At 32.9% G+C, this 16,142-nt stretch overlaps 1 protein-coding gene across 2 annotated transcripts in view; it reads right to left on the reverse strand.

The window, feature by feature from the left end:
• Window positions 1-2,092: 2,092 nt before the first annotated feature.
• LOC100258383 (uncharacterized) overlaps window positions 2,093-16,142 on the reverse strand; it is a 47,643-nt gene continuing 33,593 nt past the window's right edge. The window contains exons 3-5 of one of the 2 annotated variants that reach the window (XM_010646419.3): window positions 3,478-3,525; window positions 2,967-3,391; window positions 2,093-2,877 (exon numbers count right to left, since the gene is read on the reverse strand). In XM_010646419.3, coding sequence (XP_010644721.3) covers window positions 2,263-2,877; window positions 2,967-3,391; window positions 3,478-3,525 — 1,088 coding nt within the window. In that variant the 3' untranslated portion in view covers window positions 2,093-2,262. The remainder of the gene's footprint in view (window positions 2,878-2,966; window positions 3,392-3,477; window positions 3,526-16,142) is intronic. The other variant, XM_059735451.1, reaches the window with a different exon arrangement.

A 16,142-nucleotide genomic window follows, 5' to 3' on the forward strand; every position in this document is an offset into this window, starting at 1 on the left:
ATATTAATTAATATTATTTATGAATTCCATTAATATTCATTAATGGAAGCCATTTGGAAAGCCTATAAAATGGCTTCCCATCCCCTGTAAGATGTATCCTAAGGAAAGAAAGAAATTCTCTCGCTCTTATTCTCTATGTCTTTCATTCTTTCAACTCTGTTAATTCTCTTTTCTGATTCTTTCATTCCCATTATATATTATTATTAAAATAATATATAGTTGTTCTCTACTTTTATTTACGTTGCATTTATCCTCGTTTTACAACACTTATTTTTTTCTTTTCCTTATTTTATTTTATTTTTTTCCCTTCTAGTTATTATAATTATTATTTCAAATTTTTTATAAATATTATATATAACTTATAATGCAATAATAATAATAATAAAATAATTTTACAAATATTGTTTCATTCATGTATTGAAGACAGTTTTCTTATATAAACTTTCATAAATTTTCAATTGTTTTTTACAATATGATTATTAAGAAAATATTACAATAAAAAATTAGTATTGATAATTATGAAAAATCAAAATTAAAGCATGTGTTATCGTACTTTCAGTGTACTTATATTGTAATTTCAATGCATAACTATGACACATACATTTTGGAACAAACTTAATAGTGTTAGAAGCGTTGTCTTATCCTACTATATTGATTTCTATATTATTAAGGCATCCCAATGAATTAGCATCATATACTAGATGCATTCTTATTAGCAATAATTCTTATAATGAAACTCATACACCTTATAAAAAAAAATGTCTTATAAGGTTAATTTATAGTAGATGAAATGTTAAAAAATATATAAAATATATGACAACCATTCATCAATGCCTGTTTAAAAGGAAAATTTTAAAATACAGTTAGGTTTTGCAGTAATGTATAAGACATTTAAAGTATTCATGTTGTAAGATCATTATATTTTTGTGGTACGTATACGTTGGCTTTTATATTAATACATAATATCGGTGTACTAGCATTATACATTTAATGAATCATTATTATGCATGATTTTTATAATAAAGCCTATAAGTTTTAAGAATTAGATGAAAGAAAGATCATATTCTAAGATTGGTTTATAATCAATGACATTATGAAAATAAAAATATGAATAATGATACATATGAAATATTAATAATATAAAACTAATATCATAAATAATAATATTAATAATATGTTAATAATGATGATAATAATAAATATATAATTATAATTTTTTTTAATAAATAGTATAGTTAGTCTTAACATATAGTAAATAAAGCACAAAAGGTAGAAAAGAAAAGTAGAAAAGTAAAGTTATATGGGAGTAGGAGGAAAAGACAAAATGATGTAATTGGAATTATGAAATGATCAAATTATCAAACTATAACTTGTGAATTTGACAAGACTTTGAGACTTGGTGACCCTTAAGGGAGAGCTTATCATCACTTCGAGCTAGGTGACCATTTTTAAAAAAATTTCGAAAATAAAGCCCAAGAAAAATTTATTTATTAAGAATAATAACAATTTTGTAGTTTTTTAATACAAATTAGATATTTAATTTATTAGAATCATTTTGATGGTAATGACAAACAAAACAACTCCTTAAATAGGTGAAATAATTCATTTTCTCAGTTTTACATGCAAAATTATTTTAAAACAAAAGGGATAATACATTATTTTTGTTCATCAATCCACATTTTGACTTTCATTTTAAAATCCATCTATAAAAATCTCTCTTTATATATATCTGCCTAGATTGCCTAACCATCTATTCAGTCATTGTCTATAACTTCTTGCCTGATTATCAAATTAGATGTTCATATTTGCATATATTTATTCATTCCACCATGTATTTTGTTGGCTTATTTGTAATGTATACAATTTTGATTATTTGAAAACCGAATTTCCCCTAACCCACTAATAAAAAGCAAGTAAAAGTCCGACCAAGAGGGGTGTTCTTGGCCGGTGGCCTTCCTGATAAGTCACCTTAGCCGTAGACTAGATTTAGATTTTGCAATTAGTACCTTTCTTTTCCTTGTAGGAATCACTATCATCTTGACCAATCTAGCCATGTACCAAAAAGTCAATTTTGCAAAGTTTAAGAAGTTTGCTTTAACCCTGTTCATCATAGTTGACAGAAGTTAGAATTACAATGAAATATCTAGGAGAAAATGTCCGCTGGAGCAGAGAGAGAGAGTGAAGGCAATACATTCAGTCATGAATTTGATGCAAATCCCAAAGTACGTAATTGTGTCGAATACTCTCACCATGATTGTCAATCTATCGGATCAGACGATTACTATGTTTGCCAAAAATGCCTGGGCCGTATGTGGAATAAATCAATTCCACAAGGAGGGGAAACTGCAAAATTCCGTACAAGGTCACTGGAAAACAGGCTAATGCAGCCAAGGTAATAAGAATCCATGCCTTATTTTCACCAAAGAGAAGATAGATTGCGCTACTGTAGGCTATCATCATGAATGTTACGGAGAGGAATAGAGTAACAAGGCCAAATATCAACCTCCTGGGAAGGGCAAAAATAAAATCATCTTCTGCATATCGTGCCGTGAGAATGGATAGGCATATCAGCACCGAAGCAATGGATAGGAAGAGGGAAAGAGCATCCGCAGCTGCAAAAACTTTGAAGGCCTTTTCTTTGGAGAAATTTGGTATGCCAGTATCATCATGGTTGCCACCCGGGATGGTAATTGCTGCTGCAAACACTACAGTAGCAATAAGCGCTGCTGCCAATGTGTAAAATTTTGCTGTGCCTTTCATCCATTTCTCCCCTTCTTTTATCAACTTTTTATGTTCCTTTATAAATGCCATTTTCGGTTTATCTCCATCTCTGTTCTCAGATTCACTGAAGGCTCTCGGGGCATATTTTTCAATTTCCTGTGTAAAAATAAAAAAGTTTCTAAGATACAGAAAAAGAGTGGATATGCATAAGAAAATTAATTCCCCTTCAAAACAAAAATTATTACCTTAAACCAATGTAACTCGCGTTGCATTTGTAGAGCTGCACCAGAAACAAGACTGAGCCGGTGCGGAGGGGCCAATTTTCCAGCCAAATGCAAGATATTATCGTTATTTGTATCATCTCTGGTTCGTATTATAAGTTGTCTATGCATACCGGTTTCGCAGATGAGGTTGAAAATCTTTTCATAACGATTTAATACTACCAATTTGAATACATCCTCATCCAGATACTCGAGTGCAAAAGGATATGACTTTATAATCTCTTCCAGAATCTCGGGAATCCCATATTTTGCCCCATTAATGAATGATTGTCTAAATATTTCCTTTGCTCTTGACACTTTCAAAACTTCAGTACATAGGTGGTTAAGCAATTGAAGAGTCAGAGTATGCATTGTTTTTGTTTCTTGGATATGCTTGATGGGTGGTGGCACTGCAATTAAAATTATATTAAGGACAACATAACATTGCATTCAAGACTTTTGCATGCTTTAGTGGTAGTTTTGTTGTGTCCCTTACCTAACCATCCAACCGGTTCCCAGAATATTGCATTTGCCTTTCGGCAAGCTGTGTGCAACGTAAAATTGAAGCAGGTCAGATGCAAAAGCAGGACTAACAGAAGAAAAAACAAAAAAGCAACCCTGAACCAAGTACCAATTAAACACTAATCTAAATTAAAGTGATCGTGAGAAGTTGCCAACTCATATTTCATATATTTCCCTTAAACCGTCGCACTTGAATTTAAAGCCTAAGAATCAAGAAGCTCAATTACTCGATATTCACAAAATCTATCAAAGCAATGAAAATTGTGTATCTCTGAGTAGGGAATTTGATTGTAGAGCTGATTTCAAATCCATTAAGGAAAAAAAATGCAGACAATTTTGTGAGGACAAATTAAAATTGTGAGGACCTCGAATTCAACAAATTAGCATTTCTCTACCGGGTGCAATTTGGCAAATTGGTTTGACCTTACTCGAATCTCGGTGAAGTTGAGAAACCATTTTTAGTACTCAAGTTAGGATTTGGTCGAGTTTCTCAACCAAAAGTTAATTTTGGTTAAGCTCAATTTTGGGCTGAGTTCAGACTAATGCTTCAACAATCTAAGCTGAATTAAACTCCATTAATATTTTATAATATTTGTAGAATGTATTACTATATAATAATATCAAATTTTTTTATAAAATAAGTTTAAGGGAAAAATCATCAAAATATATTAAGCTAACTCTCAGAAATTTGCCTACCCCCTTGTGAATACTATTTGGAAAGAAAATTAATTAGGAAGCCTCTTAAGCAAGCCGAAAAGGTATCTTGTCCTTTGTAGCCTATGCATCCAAAAGTACAGGGCCTAATGAACATGAGACCCAAGCATGGTGCCTACTACTTCATCACATGTACGGATGGTTATATCTACAAGTCCAAAGAATTGCTTTGATTTATATGTTATAGGAATATTGTAAAAAAATTGAAAAGAAAAAACTATTACAGCATTAAGGATAAATCATGGACATGAGTATCCATTGAAGAGTTTTAAAAATCTCTATGATGAAAAGGAAATCCAAAGAACAATCAATATCTTCAAGGACTCCATTGTAAAATGGTTGAACTGAAAAAAGTAACCATAAACTTTTGATATGGTTCACTCAAAAAGGCACAAGCCAACTATCTAACATCTTTTGGGGTGGGAAAGGAGGGTTACTATTTTGATTACAACTTAAATCTTGAATAGAGTGCCCTCAAAATCAATTACTTCAAATCCATATAGTTAAGAAGCCAAACCTAACTCACTTGTGATCCTAAGGGTTAGCAGGTTTAGTTCATGTAAATTCTCATAGATATTGTGCTATAAAGGAAACAAGTGCACTTTCATTAGATATTCTAATAAATGAAAGGTTGCGTGATGCTTAGTGAACAACTCAATGGGAGTATAATTGAAATTAAGTCATATGAAGTTAATTTCTTATAGGATGATATTTTGAGTAAAGGAGCATTGAACAGGAGTCTCAATTTATTTGAGGCAATTAAACCAAAGGAAAATACTATGATATCTCATATCGAATAAGGGAAAAAGTTATATAAATAGAAGCTTCTCTTAATTATTTAGACACATTTTAATGTTATGAGGGCTCTTTGAGCCCAAAGTGGATAGTATATATTTACATGGTTGGGAGTGAGTCATTACAAATGGTATCAAAGTGTATCCTCATAGATCGAGATAGAAAAATTCAGTATGTGACTTACTAACAATTGCATGCAAGCTCCCCATGAATTGGTATTCATAATTTAACAAGATGAATGTTATCAACCTCTCAAGACTACCCCTACAATCCTTGAGTTGTAGATCCTCCTATTATATGATCAATTGACATACTCTCCAAGATACGTCAAATTCCACTTAAGGAATTATCGTGGCCACAATTTTCATAATCACATGTCCTTAGGATCACCTAAGGGGACATAATGTCTCAAACCCCTAAGATATCATGGTGCTTATCTTGAGAATACCTATTATCACATGGCTCAATCATAGTGACCCAATCTATAGAGAATATATGAGCACTTTAGGGTCTCACTCATGGGTCAAAGCCATTGAAGACCTTAGCACTAGATCAATATTCTCTAAAGGTTGAGAGCTTATACAGCATAGCAGCTTGGTGAAGTCTAGACTACCTAATGACCAATGTCTGACTCACTGTAAATCCTATTTAATGTCTAACCTATTAGAATTGAGCCCTAAAAAGAATGACATGATGTAACAGATAGAGATTTATTTATATTTTTTACTTTCTCTTTATTATTTCATTGACATGAATTGGTTAATTAGATGATCCTGTATGGTTAATTAATCAATTAGGACTCATTTTAGGCAATATTAAGTGACCCAAGCCTTAGTGGACTCAAGTCATTTAAGCCTAGTAGGGAATCGCTATAAATACCATTTAAGGGTTAGGGTTCCAATCACTTTTTGAAAGACAATCATCTTCTACATCTACAGAGAGAGAGCCTATCGTTCCTCTCTTCCAAAGCCCACATTTTGGAGTGCCAAGATCATGGATCAAGTCATCAAGCAAAATATTTTCGGTGTATGAGACCTCTGGACTCTTTAGGCTTCATCTTCATTAAGCAGAATTGATTTGAGAACCATTTAAATCAAAGGTAAATTTTGTTAGCCCAAGGGTTCTCCTAATCGCATTTTGATGATAATAAACCATGGTTAAGTCGTTAATTGGTTTGAATTATAAAGAATTTCAGGTATTAGTTTGGAAATTCATCAAAGGACTCAATGGATGCAAGATCAAGACAATTGGAAGACCCTTTAATAATAGGAAATATATGTAAGATGAATGCATGGTGCACTTAGGATTTCATATTTTTTCATGCTCTTTAAAAACTAGGTATAGGCATTAAAGTTACATTTCCGTCAAAACCCGGGTTTTATCAAATGAAACTTAGGAAAATTGTTTCATAATTGACATATTAATTGACCGAAATACCTTGCCTAAGTGTTAGAAGAGAAAAGAATAAAAAAAAAGAGGTTTTGAGGCAAAAAATGGTGAACTGGTCAAGGTATTAGTCAACTGACTCAACCGATTAGGGCACCGGTCAATCGATTACACCTTCTTGATCAAGGTCTAGTTGAGAAATGCAATAAATCTTCTCTCTCTTCTTGTAGCTTTGCATTCCTGGTCGAGGGATATGCCTTCTTGGTCGAGATCCGATTGAGGTTTGGTCAAGGATTAGTCGAGGCGTAACGGTCACCTACCATGCATTTATTGTCCAATGGCTTGTAAACCGGTTGACACTCAACTCGACTAATCAAGGCTACTTTTTGGCATTTTTGGTTCCCAATGCTAGAAACCTATAAATTGAGAACTCCGCTTCATTTATGAGGTAGAGAACACCTGCATTTATTTGTCTACCTACTTGTTTTTGCCTCAAAAGTTCTCATTCTTTCCTTAGTGCATTAAATCTCCATTTGCATATTCTTTAGTGCACCTTTGTGATTCTTCCTAACATTTAAGTTGTATTTGAGCCCTTGTTGAGCTAGGTTGAGAGATTCAAACTTATCATTTGAGTGTTAAAAGCTTCAAGTGAGTAACACTTGAAGGGATTGTGTAATATCCCATTAGAGTTGGAATCCAAGTGTAAAGGTGATTAAAAGCTTGGTTGAAGCTTCAAGTATAGTGGATTCTTCACTTAGTTAGGAGGTTGAGGGGAGTGGACGTAGGTAAGGAAGTGTTGAACCACTATAAAATCTGAGTTTGCTCTTTCTAACCTTATCTCTTTATATTTGTGTTTCCTTTGCTTGAATTCGTTGTGTTTGAAAAATATTTTTTTTAAACCCAATTCACCCCTCCCCCCCTCTCCCTTCCCCTCTTGGGTGTTTTCTATATTAAGATTAGCCTTTTATTTTCTCAAAGTTTTTAATGCTTGTTCTTTAGATTATAAAATGTTAAAATTTTGATTTTTGCTTCTGTTGCATAAGATTTAGAGCTCTAGGGTATTTTGCATGCACCTATACAATCTAGGGTTATGGGAATAGAGAGATCTAGGTTTCACAACATAACTAAACACACTAGCACACTCACCATAGGAAACCCATCCTAATGACTAGGGCAAGTCATCCTTCCAATAAGGAGGTAGTGTACTATAGCCTTAAATGGATTATTGAAGTCCATGAACTAGTTGTGAATGAGTCATTAACTTGCAAGGAATCTATGACTTAGATTTTCCATGTAACTCCTAATTCACTCAAGTCATGTACATGCAAGTAATGTAGGTTTGAATGCTTAACATACATAATTCATAAATAGGATAGTAAATAGAAAATCGAAGCCATAATGAAAGTATTAATGAACTCCATTTATGGTTACATCATATCAAGCTTTTAAAGAATCTATCCCAATATCATGATCTTATGATGCAAACATGAAAGCTTCACCTTAATGCCCACAATTACAATTATGAGATAGTTCCAAGTTTTTTTCCACACACATCTAAATCTAGTGAATTAATATGTAATGGTAAAATCCCACTTAGTGGCATAATCTAGTAGGTGGCAAGTCACTACTCAAGGTTACTATCTTGTCGAGTCACTCATATCCTTAGCAAGATCTTTAACATCTATAAAAACTCACTCCCAATCAAGTAGATATTGTTTACTCTGAACTCAAAGGGACCTTAGAGATTTAAGACACATTTGCATGGTTAAGAAGAGCTCTTACATACATAATGCTAAGAACTTTTTCCCCTATTCAATGTAGGCTATCAAAACCACCCCCATGAAGACATAAAGTCCTCATTGTGTCCCATAGGATTATAGGAAAAATTGGATTTTAAGGGAGCCAGTACTTCCCTATGGGTCTAGTGGTTCCCACTCAAAATCATATTCCTTTGTAAAAAATTATTTGAGGAATAGTTGGATTCTTTATTTGTATGTGTGTATAAGAGCATTTTGGTACATACAGAAGATTGCACTAGCACATATAAATAGTCTTTTTAGATTCGGATAATTAATTAATTGTAGCTCAATAGAGCAAATTATTTAATTAAGACCCAATGAGTGAGATTAAGTAACCCAAATGTAAGATTAGCTCAAGTCACTCAAACTAAGAGGTAAGCCTATATAAACTCCTTAAAGGGTTTAAGGCTTAGTACTTTTCATCCATTCAATCTTCTATCTTAATATCTATCCCCACAGAGAGGAATCTAACATCCTTATGTGTTAGGACAGAGGAAAGAGAGCTATCAAGCAAAAGATTGTGAGGTATTTGAGATTTAAATTAACCTTTTCACCAATTAGATTCAATTCCTTGAGCACTTAAATCTAATATTCATTGTTTTGAATTATCCCATTACATAGTTCTAGCATTTATGTGAAGATAGTAGCATGCACCTAATGATCTAGGGCTTGAAGTTAAGTAATCTAGATGTTCCAACACATGAGAAGCCTGAAATTTTTAATAAAGCTCTCTTATCCCTACTTGTAATATATGGAAGCTACAGTGAAATAGCATATGAAGTTTATTATCAAGAACTCTATTTGAGAATTAATTGAACTATTGTTAAGACATAAGACCTTAATGAATAAGTAGGTTTTTAAGGTCAAACTTAAGGTAAATGATGCAAGGTGTTAAACTTAACTCATGAAGAAAGGATACAACCAAAATGAGAGTGTAGAGTATAAAAAAAAAAAAAAAAGAACTTCTCATGAGAAGTGAGGTTTGCCCCAACTCTCCTTATTCAAACCATTATCACATCTTTGGATTTTAAATTATATCAAATAAAAATTCAAATTGTTTTTCTAAATGGAGAACTCAATAAGAAGATCTATATAAATCAACTAACTTGTTTTATGGCAACTAAATAGAAAGGTAAAGTTAACAACTACAAAGGTCTATTTATAACCTACAATAATCATCTAAACAATGGTATATTACACTAATGGGTTTATGATGGTCTAAGAACACTATTGCATGTTTGTTAAATGGTGTAAGGGTAGATTCTATATTCTATTTTTTGTATACAAATGAAATGTTGGTTAGGGATGATAATGAGATGGTTGCCTCTAAAGTGTGATGGTCGTCAACTTTTAAAATGAACAATATCCTTAAAGCAAACTATGTGTTCAAAGTTATGATCCTAATCAATCAATCAAGGAGACTTCACTACAAGAAATAGAATAATTAGCGACAAAATTTTTAGATTGGGAAAAAAAATTGTCCCTAAATGTATCAATTAGCGACGAAATTAAAAAATTGTCTCAATATTTTTATATACATAGTTTTAGAGACGAAAAATGTATCTTTTTGTTTCCAATTATATTAATATGCAAACTTTCAAAAAAAATAAGTTGTTCATAATCAATTTTGCGACGAAAGTAGACATTTAGGGATGATTTTTTTTTTGTTGCAAGATATATATTTTGGCGATGAAATAATTTATTTAATGTTTTGTTACTAAAAATGTTATAGAGATTTAGAGACAAAAATATAGCTTTTGTCACCAAATATACTGATATGAAGACATTCACATAAGTAAGTTATTCATAAAAAATTTGGCTATGAAAGTAGACATTTAAGGATGATTTTTTTTTTCAAGATATATACTTTGACGATGAAATATTTTGTTGAATTTTTTGTTAGTAAAAAATGATATAGAAATTTAGACACAAAATTTGTCACTTATGGTTATTTTGCAACAACATGATATTTTTATTTTTATATATTATTTTATATTTTTATTAGAATATATTACTAAAATTAGATTGAACAATATTATATAATATTAAAATATATTTAAATTTAATATATTACAATCCATATATGTAGTATGAATTTTCTACTCGAGTCATTAAATTGGATGAGAATTTGATATGAGATTTTAATATGTAAAATTCCTTTGCATTGATTAGTCTTTTATATAGTGAGTTTTTAAAATTTTGTTTAATTAAATCTGTGTATGACATAGTTATACTTTTGTAATTGTAACATTTTGTTACATTAAATACTTTTCAATTAATGTTATATGATCCAAAAATAATATTACATTTTTAAATATTATTTTATGTTTTTATTAGGATATATTACTAAAATTAGATTGAATAATATTATATAATACTAAAATGTATTTAAATTTAATATGTTTGTAGACCACCCCTTGGGCCTCTTTCTTTTTTGGGCTGTCTTTGTTGGGCTTGGCCCTTTTTTTAAAGAGAGTAGGCCCGTTTGAGCTTTTATTTGGCCTACCCAGATGAGGACAAGTGCCCTCACTTGGCCATCCATTTGAGCCTTTTTATTGCCATTTTCGGCGAGGGTTTGAGCACGCAATTCTAGGGCAAGGAGAGGACCTTCCATTTTGGGAGAAAAAGGCGACGGTTGGGAAAGCATCTTTGGAGAAGAGAAAAACAGAGTAGAGAGGATTTGAACGAAGAGAATTTTTAGAGAGCAGGGCCTTGAGGAGGAGGAACATCTGGAAACGGATTGGAGAGGAGCAGAGCAGAGGAGCAGAGCAGAGGAGCCTTAGCTTCTAGAGAGGGCTTTTGGGTCCTCCAGGTATGGTCACTGTGGGTTTCACCTTTATTTATTCATGCTGTTCTCTTCTTTTCTTCAGAGAGCTCAAAAATCACTTTGCTATTTAGATGTGAGTATCAGAGAAAGCATCTGAACCTGATTGATTTTCTTTATGGTTGTTCACGAGCTTGGTGTGGCTTATTTATCCCTTTCTCCTTTGGTCTAGCTTGAAAATAATCTGATTATCTTTTTCTTTTTAACTACATTGTGCCTTGGAAGATTACATCTCTGTTTTTCATTCATAAATCTGGGTTTAGCTTCTTCCCTCTCTATTCATAAGCACAGGAATGACTCATGACAGATACTTGGTTAAGAAGACTTCTTTGTTTGTGAGTCTGTTTTGCTAATCGTGCTTTTGATATTTTCTCTATACTATTGGAGTTTGGTTTGGGTTCATTTTGACTCCCCAAGAGGAATTCTACTGGTGCCCTCCCTGTGTTATGGGGTGAGTAATGATATTCCTAAGGATTTTAAGAGAGAAAGAACAGGGGAAGGAATGTCTCATCAACCTTGCTGATTTCCTGGGCCTGTGAACTTCTCATTTGAGACTGCCATTGCTTTCTGTATTATTAACGGCATCCCTGCCATGGTGGAAATCTCGTCTTCATCCTATACAAGATGTATCTTCCGTGTAGTCACCATCTTTGGAACCCGTTGTGAAGCTTTCACTAAGTCAAATTGTGCTCGGTTTCACTTGTTGCTACTGACTTTGCATGGAACAATATATGGCCAAGAAAGCTCTCAGGATTTCCACAGCAGAAACAAGGCCAAAGTGGGGTAACCTTATTTGAGAAGTGTATTCAGTAGAGAGAGAGAGGTGGCTTTGTCAGAGAGAGAAATTTAGAAGAAAATTTGAGGAATACCCGGAATCACGGACTGAGTTGGAGACAAAAACGCGGGTGGCGAAATTCAACTAGTTAAAAAAATCTGAAACATGAGCTCCAAGTCACACAGGAAACTGTGAAGGCACCAGCGAATGAGGTTTCAAATCTGGAAATTATCTAAGATTTTTCTTGATGGTGAGATTCAATGGATTTTTTTTCTGGGTTGCAAAAGAAGCCAGTGCATGGTGAGGTTAACAGTTCGTTTTCTTCTTCAAGGATGGGAACTCCAAGGACTGACCACTCGGTGGGGTTAGAAGATGTATTTTGGCGGATGTGGATATCATGAACTATCAATTTGTCAAAATAAATTTGGTGGTTCCCATGGTTATTCGAATGTCAAAGAATTGCAAATCAAGAAGACTTTCCAAGTTGGAATTTACTGGATTTTTTTAAATCCTTGCGGCTATTCTGGTTTGTGGTTCAGAAGGGTTGAATTTCGAGGGGCTATGTTTTCTTTAGTTAAAGAAGAGGCTCAATGATCAGTTTAATCAAATTTGTATAACTGGAATCCTAGTGATCATGATACCATGTGAGTGGATGGATGTGAATTGCACGGGAGTGGAGAAAAAGGGAATAAGTATTGGATGTGGACCCACCACACAAGTGCAATTATGGAAATTACAACACTTTCTCGCCAAGTGGGGGGTATGAGTATGGAATTGATCCCAAAGGCTGAGGGTATGGCTCATTTCCAAGACTAAAAAAAGAGACTAATGGGAACAACAAGATGATTGCGCGTGGTTCCCACCAAAATTCTTTATGCAAGGCTACTCTCCTTTTGCACCTTATGCTTGGATCTTCTTCATACTTGGCATTTCATGGCCTACTTTCCCATGGACGTGGGCCCTTTTGCTGCATGGACATCCACCTGGCCTCCTCCCAAGGTGAGTTTTATTTTGCTATATTTTCTTTTCAAAATTTCCTCTTTAGAAATTTTCATAGGCGAATAAAATTCCAGATTTAAAAAAATTCATGCTGCCATGTTTTCTTCTTGGCATGCATTTTTTATGATTTTTAAAATCATTTTCTCAAACACCTTGAGTTTTCAAATAACTCCTCATTTTCCAAGAGTGGGTTGGGCCCATTTGGACCTTTCTATAGTTTTAGTAAGTTGCATTTTAGGGACCTCATTGGGGGGCCTCATTTTTAGCTCCTTTGGGCCAACAGTCAAGGAAATTTTTTTCCTCTTATCTTTTTTTGTAGCCGCAGGGACCACCTTAGGAGGCCACACCTAGCCAGAGACAGTTTTGAAAATTGAGAAATTTTGAATCATGAACAATATTGAGAAAATTATTTTAAATCAAGGAAAATGAGAAGATTTATTCATGTTTATTAAAAAAGGTGAGAGTTGGGAAAACTATTCTAAATCAAGGAAAATTGAAAATTTTTATTTAAAATTAAAAGAAGTTTTTAAAAAAAACTTATTAAATAATAGAAATAGTGTAATAGCCCAATAAATAATAGAAATAATATAATTCATGAAACTGAACATGTTATGACCGCACAATATAATATAAATCCCACACGAAATGCAATGACCACCATGCATCAATAATTCCTTAATCCTTAAATAATCAAATTAATGTACTTTGGATGTTCGATAAAATTATAATAATAAAGGAAACGTCAAGCTCATTCATTCAAAATGTTGGATCAAACAAAGCCAAACTAATTCTAACTATTCCACATTAATCAACGGATTACAACTAAAACAAAGTGAAAACATGCAAAATATGGCACCAATTTAATTAAATCAATTAACTAAAGTTATATATATAAACAACTACAAATTAAATATTGATGCTTCAAAACTAAAATTAGCAAACTTTAAAACAAGTAAACAATAACATGAAATTAACCAAATTAATTAAATAAAATTATATACATCTACTAAATTGATATTAAATCCTAAATTAAAATAATAAACTTGGAGTATGAAACCAATTAAATTAATAGAATAAATTATGAAACACACGTAATCTACATAAGATGAATGATTGAGAACTAATTCAAAGGAGCACAAAAATATTAACATGGATCAACTAGAATAACAATTAATAATTTTATGGGTAATATAAACTAACATGGATATTTTAAATAGCAACTAAAAATTTTAAAAATTTTAAAAATTAACATGAATCAATAAAATAAGAATTGATAATTCCAAGGATAATATAGATAAACATGGAATTTCAAAATCCAACAAAAAATAATAAAAAAAATGACATGAGTATTCAAAGTTACCAACAAATAATTTTACATAAACTAGCATGAATATTATAAACCTACATTGATATTAGCTTCCAATTGTTTAATTTTAAATTTAAAACAATACAAACCATTGACACCATGACCCTGTCAACTTGAAATTATATATATATATTTTTTATTCCATAAAACAAACCACTAACATGTTGAAAGTATTCCATGACCGTATAAATTATTTATACTACATGAATTCATATATTTTAAAACGTAAACTAAAGCCCTAAGAACTAATAACTTTCCAAAGGAAACTCTAAACAACTACAAATTAATAAGAAACAATTCAAATTGATTTTTAAATATTCTAAAACATAAATAAATAAAACAAGAACTAATAACTTTCTAAAACAAATCTGAATGGCTTTCTTCAAAAAAAAAAAAAAAAAAAAATGAAGGTCACACACTTTTCTCAATCTCAAATTCATTTTCTTTTAATCCAAAGATGATTAACAAAAGAAATGTGGCAGCTGCCTGTACTTCCCCACTCTCATTTTTCATTTAAAAAAAAAAAAAAAATAGAACATGGGCACATTAACATAAACAACCCAATGGCCAGCTGTAACCATGCATGGCCTCACCGTTTGTATCCCATTAACTTATAATTTCCATGGCAACCACAGATCAATAGTTTCATTAAGTCCAACCACAAACATTATTTCTATTTCATTGAACAGCTGACCACATACTTCAATGTCCTTATTATTGTTATTTTTTACTTTAATCAACAACACCAACACCGAAACTCATTATAGGAAACAGAAAGAATCTTCCATCTATGTTCAAGCCAATCAAACTCAAGTATATGAAAATCAAATTTTGAGACTTTAGAGATATGAGATATTAAAATAAATATTCTTCCAAAAACAAACATGATTTATTAACATTCCAAACTCCCTTCAAAACACAGTGAAAATGGTGGCCTTTTAGGCCCTTAAATCCTACCAGTTTTGGCTAAGACCTCAAGACAAAAACACGAAACTTCAAGCCAAAACAAATGACCAAAATGGCTGAGCCAAACCTTAAATTCAAAGAGGTTCAACACTGTTTGAATCTGGTTTTAGGGCTATGGACGAGATGGTGTCGAGATGGGTTGCTGCATTCCCAAAAGATTATAGCTGGCGGATGTGATCTGCAACTACTGTGTGCTACATGGACTCGCGAATGGCAACGTTGAAGAGGTGGCTGCTTTGAAGAAGACCTATGCTAGTTCTACTACTCGGCCCTCCGTAGCGTCTTCTCAAAGCTCCTTATGTTGGTAGAGAAGATGATGGTATGGAGAAGACGCTCATTTGGTGTTTGGCCTCCTCTCATTCGCTCTTGCCCGCTACTGAAGATGATTCCCCCCGTGAGCTCTCCTCCGCCTCCCCAGAAAAATCTTTCCCTGCAAGCTCCAACCTCCGCTTCCTTCCTCAACTCCTCTATTTTCTTCTAAAAGTCCAACTCTCTTCTCTCTCTCTCGTTTTCGAATGCTCTGTTATCCCATCTCTTCTAGCACCAACCGCTGCTTTCTCTCTAAAAAATGGACCCAAGAATCAGCTCTACTCTGAGCTCCCTTTCCCGCACTCTCTTCTCAAAACTCATTGAAAAACCCCCCTCAATCCCGACTCTCTCTTTCTCCCCTTCTCATCCTTCTCTCTCTCAAAAATTCCCCAAACCTCTCTCAGCCTCCTCCGTTTTTCCCCTTTCCCAAAAACCTCTCTACCCATACCTCCCCATTCCTCTAAGCTGTAGGTGGTCCTTTCAGCATGGTGGTGACATGAAGCCAAGGTCAAAGTGGGAGAGCTTTTTTAAGGCCCTCATGTCTGCCCAAAACTCCCTATCTCTCCATGGCAAAAACGTTAATGAGGCCTTAAAAAAACCAAATAAAGCAAAGCCACCTTTTGGTGGTCTACAATACCACTTTACTTTTCTAAAAATATTTATAATATTAAATAAAAATATAATATATTTTAAAATAATAAAATTT

The sequence above is a fragment of the Vitis vinifera genome, chromosome 19 (genome assembly GCF_030704535.1).
Source record: "Vitis vinifera cultivar Pinot Noir 40024 chromosome 19, ASM3070453v1".
Classification (NCBI taxonomy): domain Eukaryota; kingdom Viridiplantae; phylum Streptophyta; class Magnoliopsida; order Vitales; family Vitaceae; genus Vitis; species Vitis vinifera.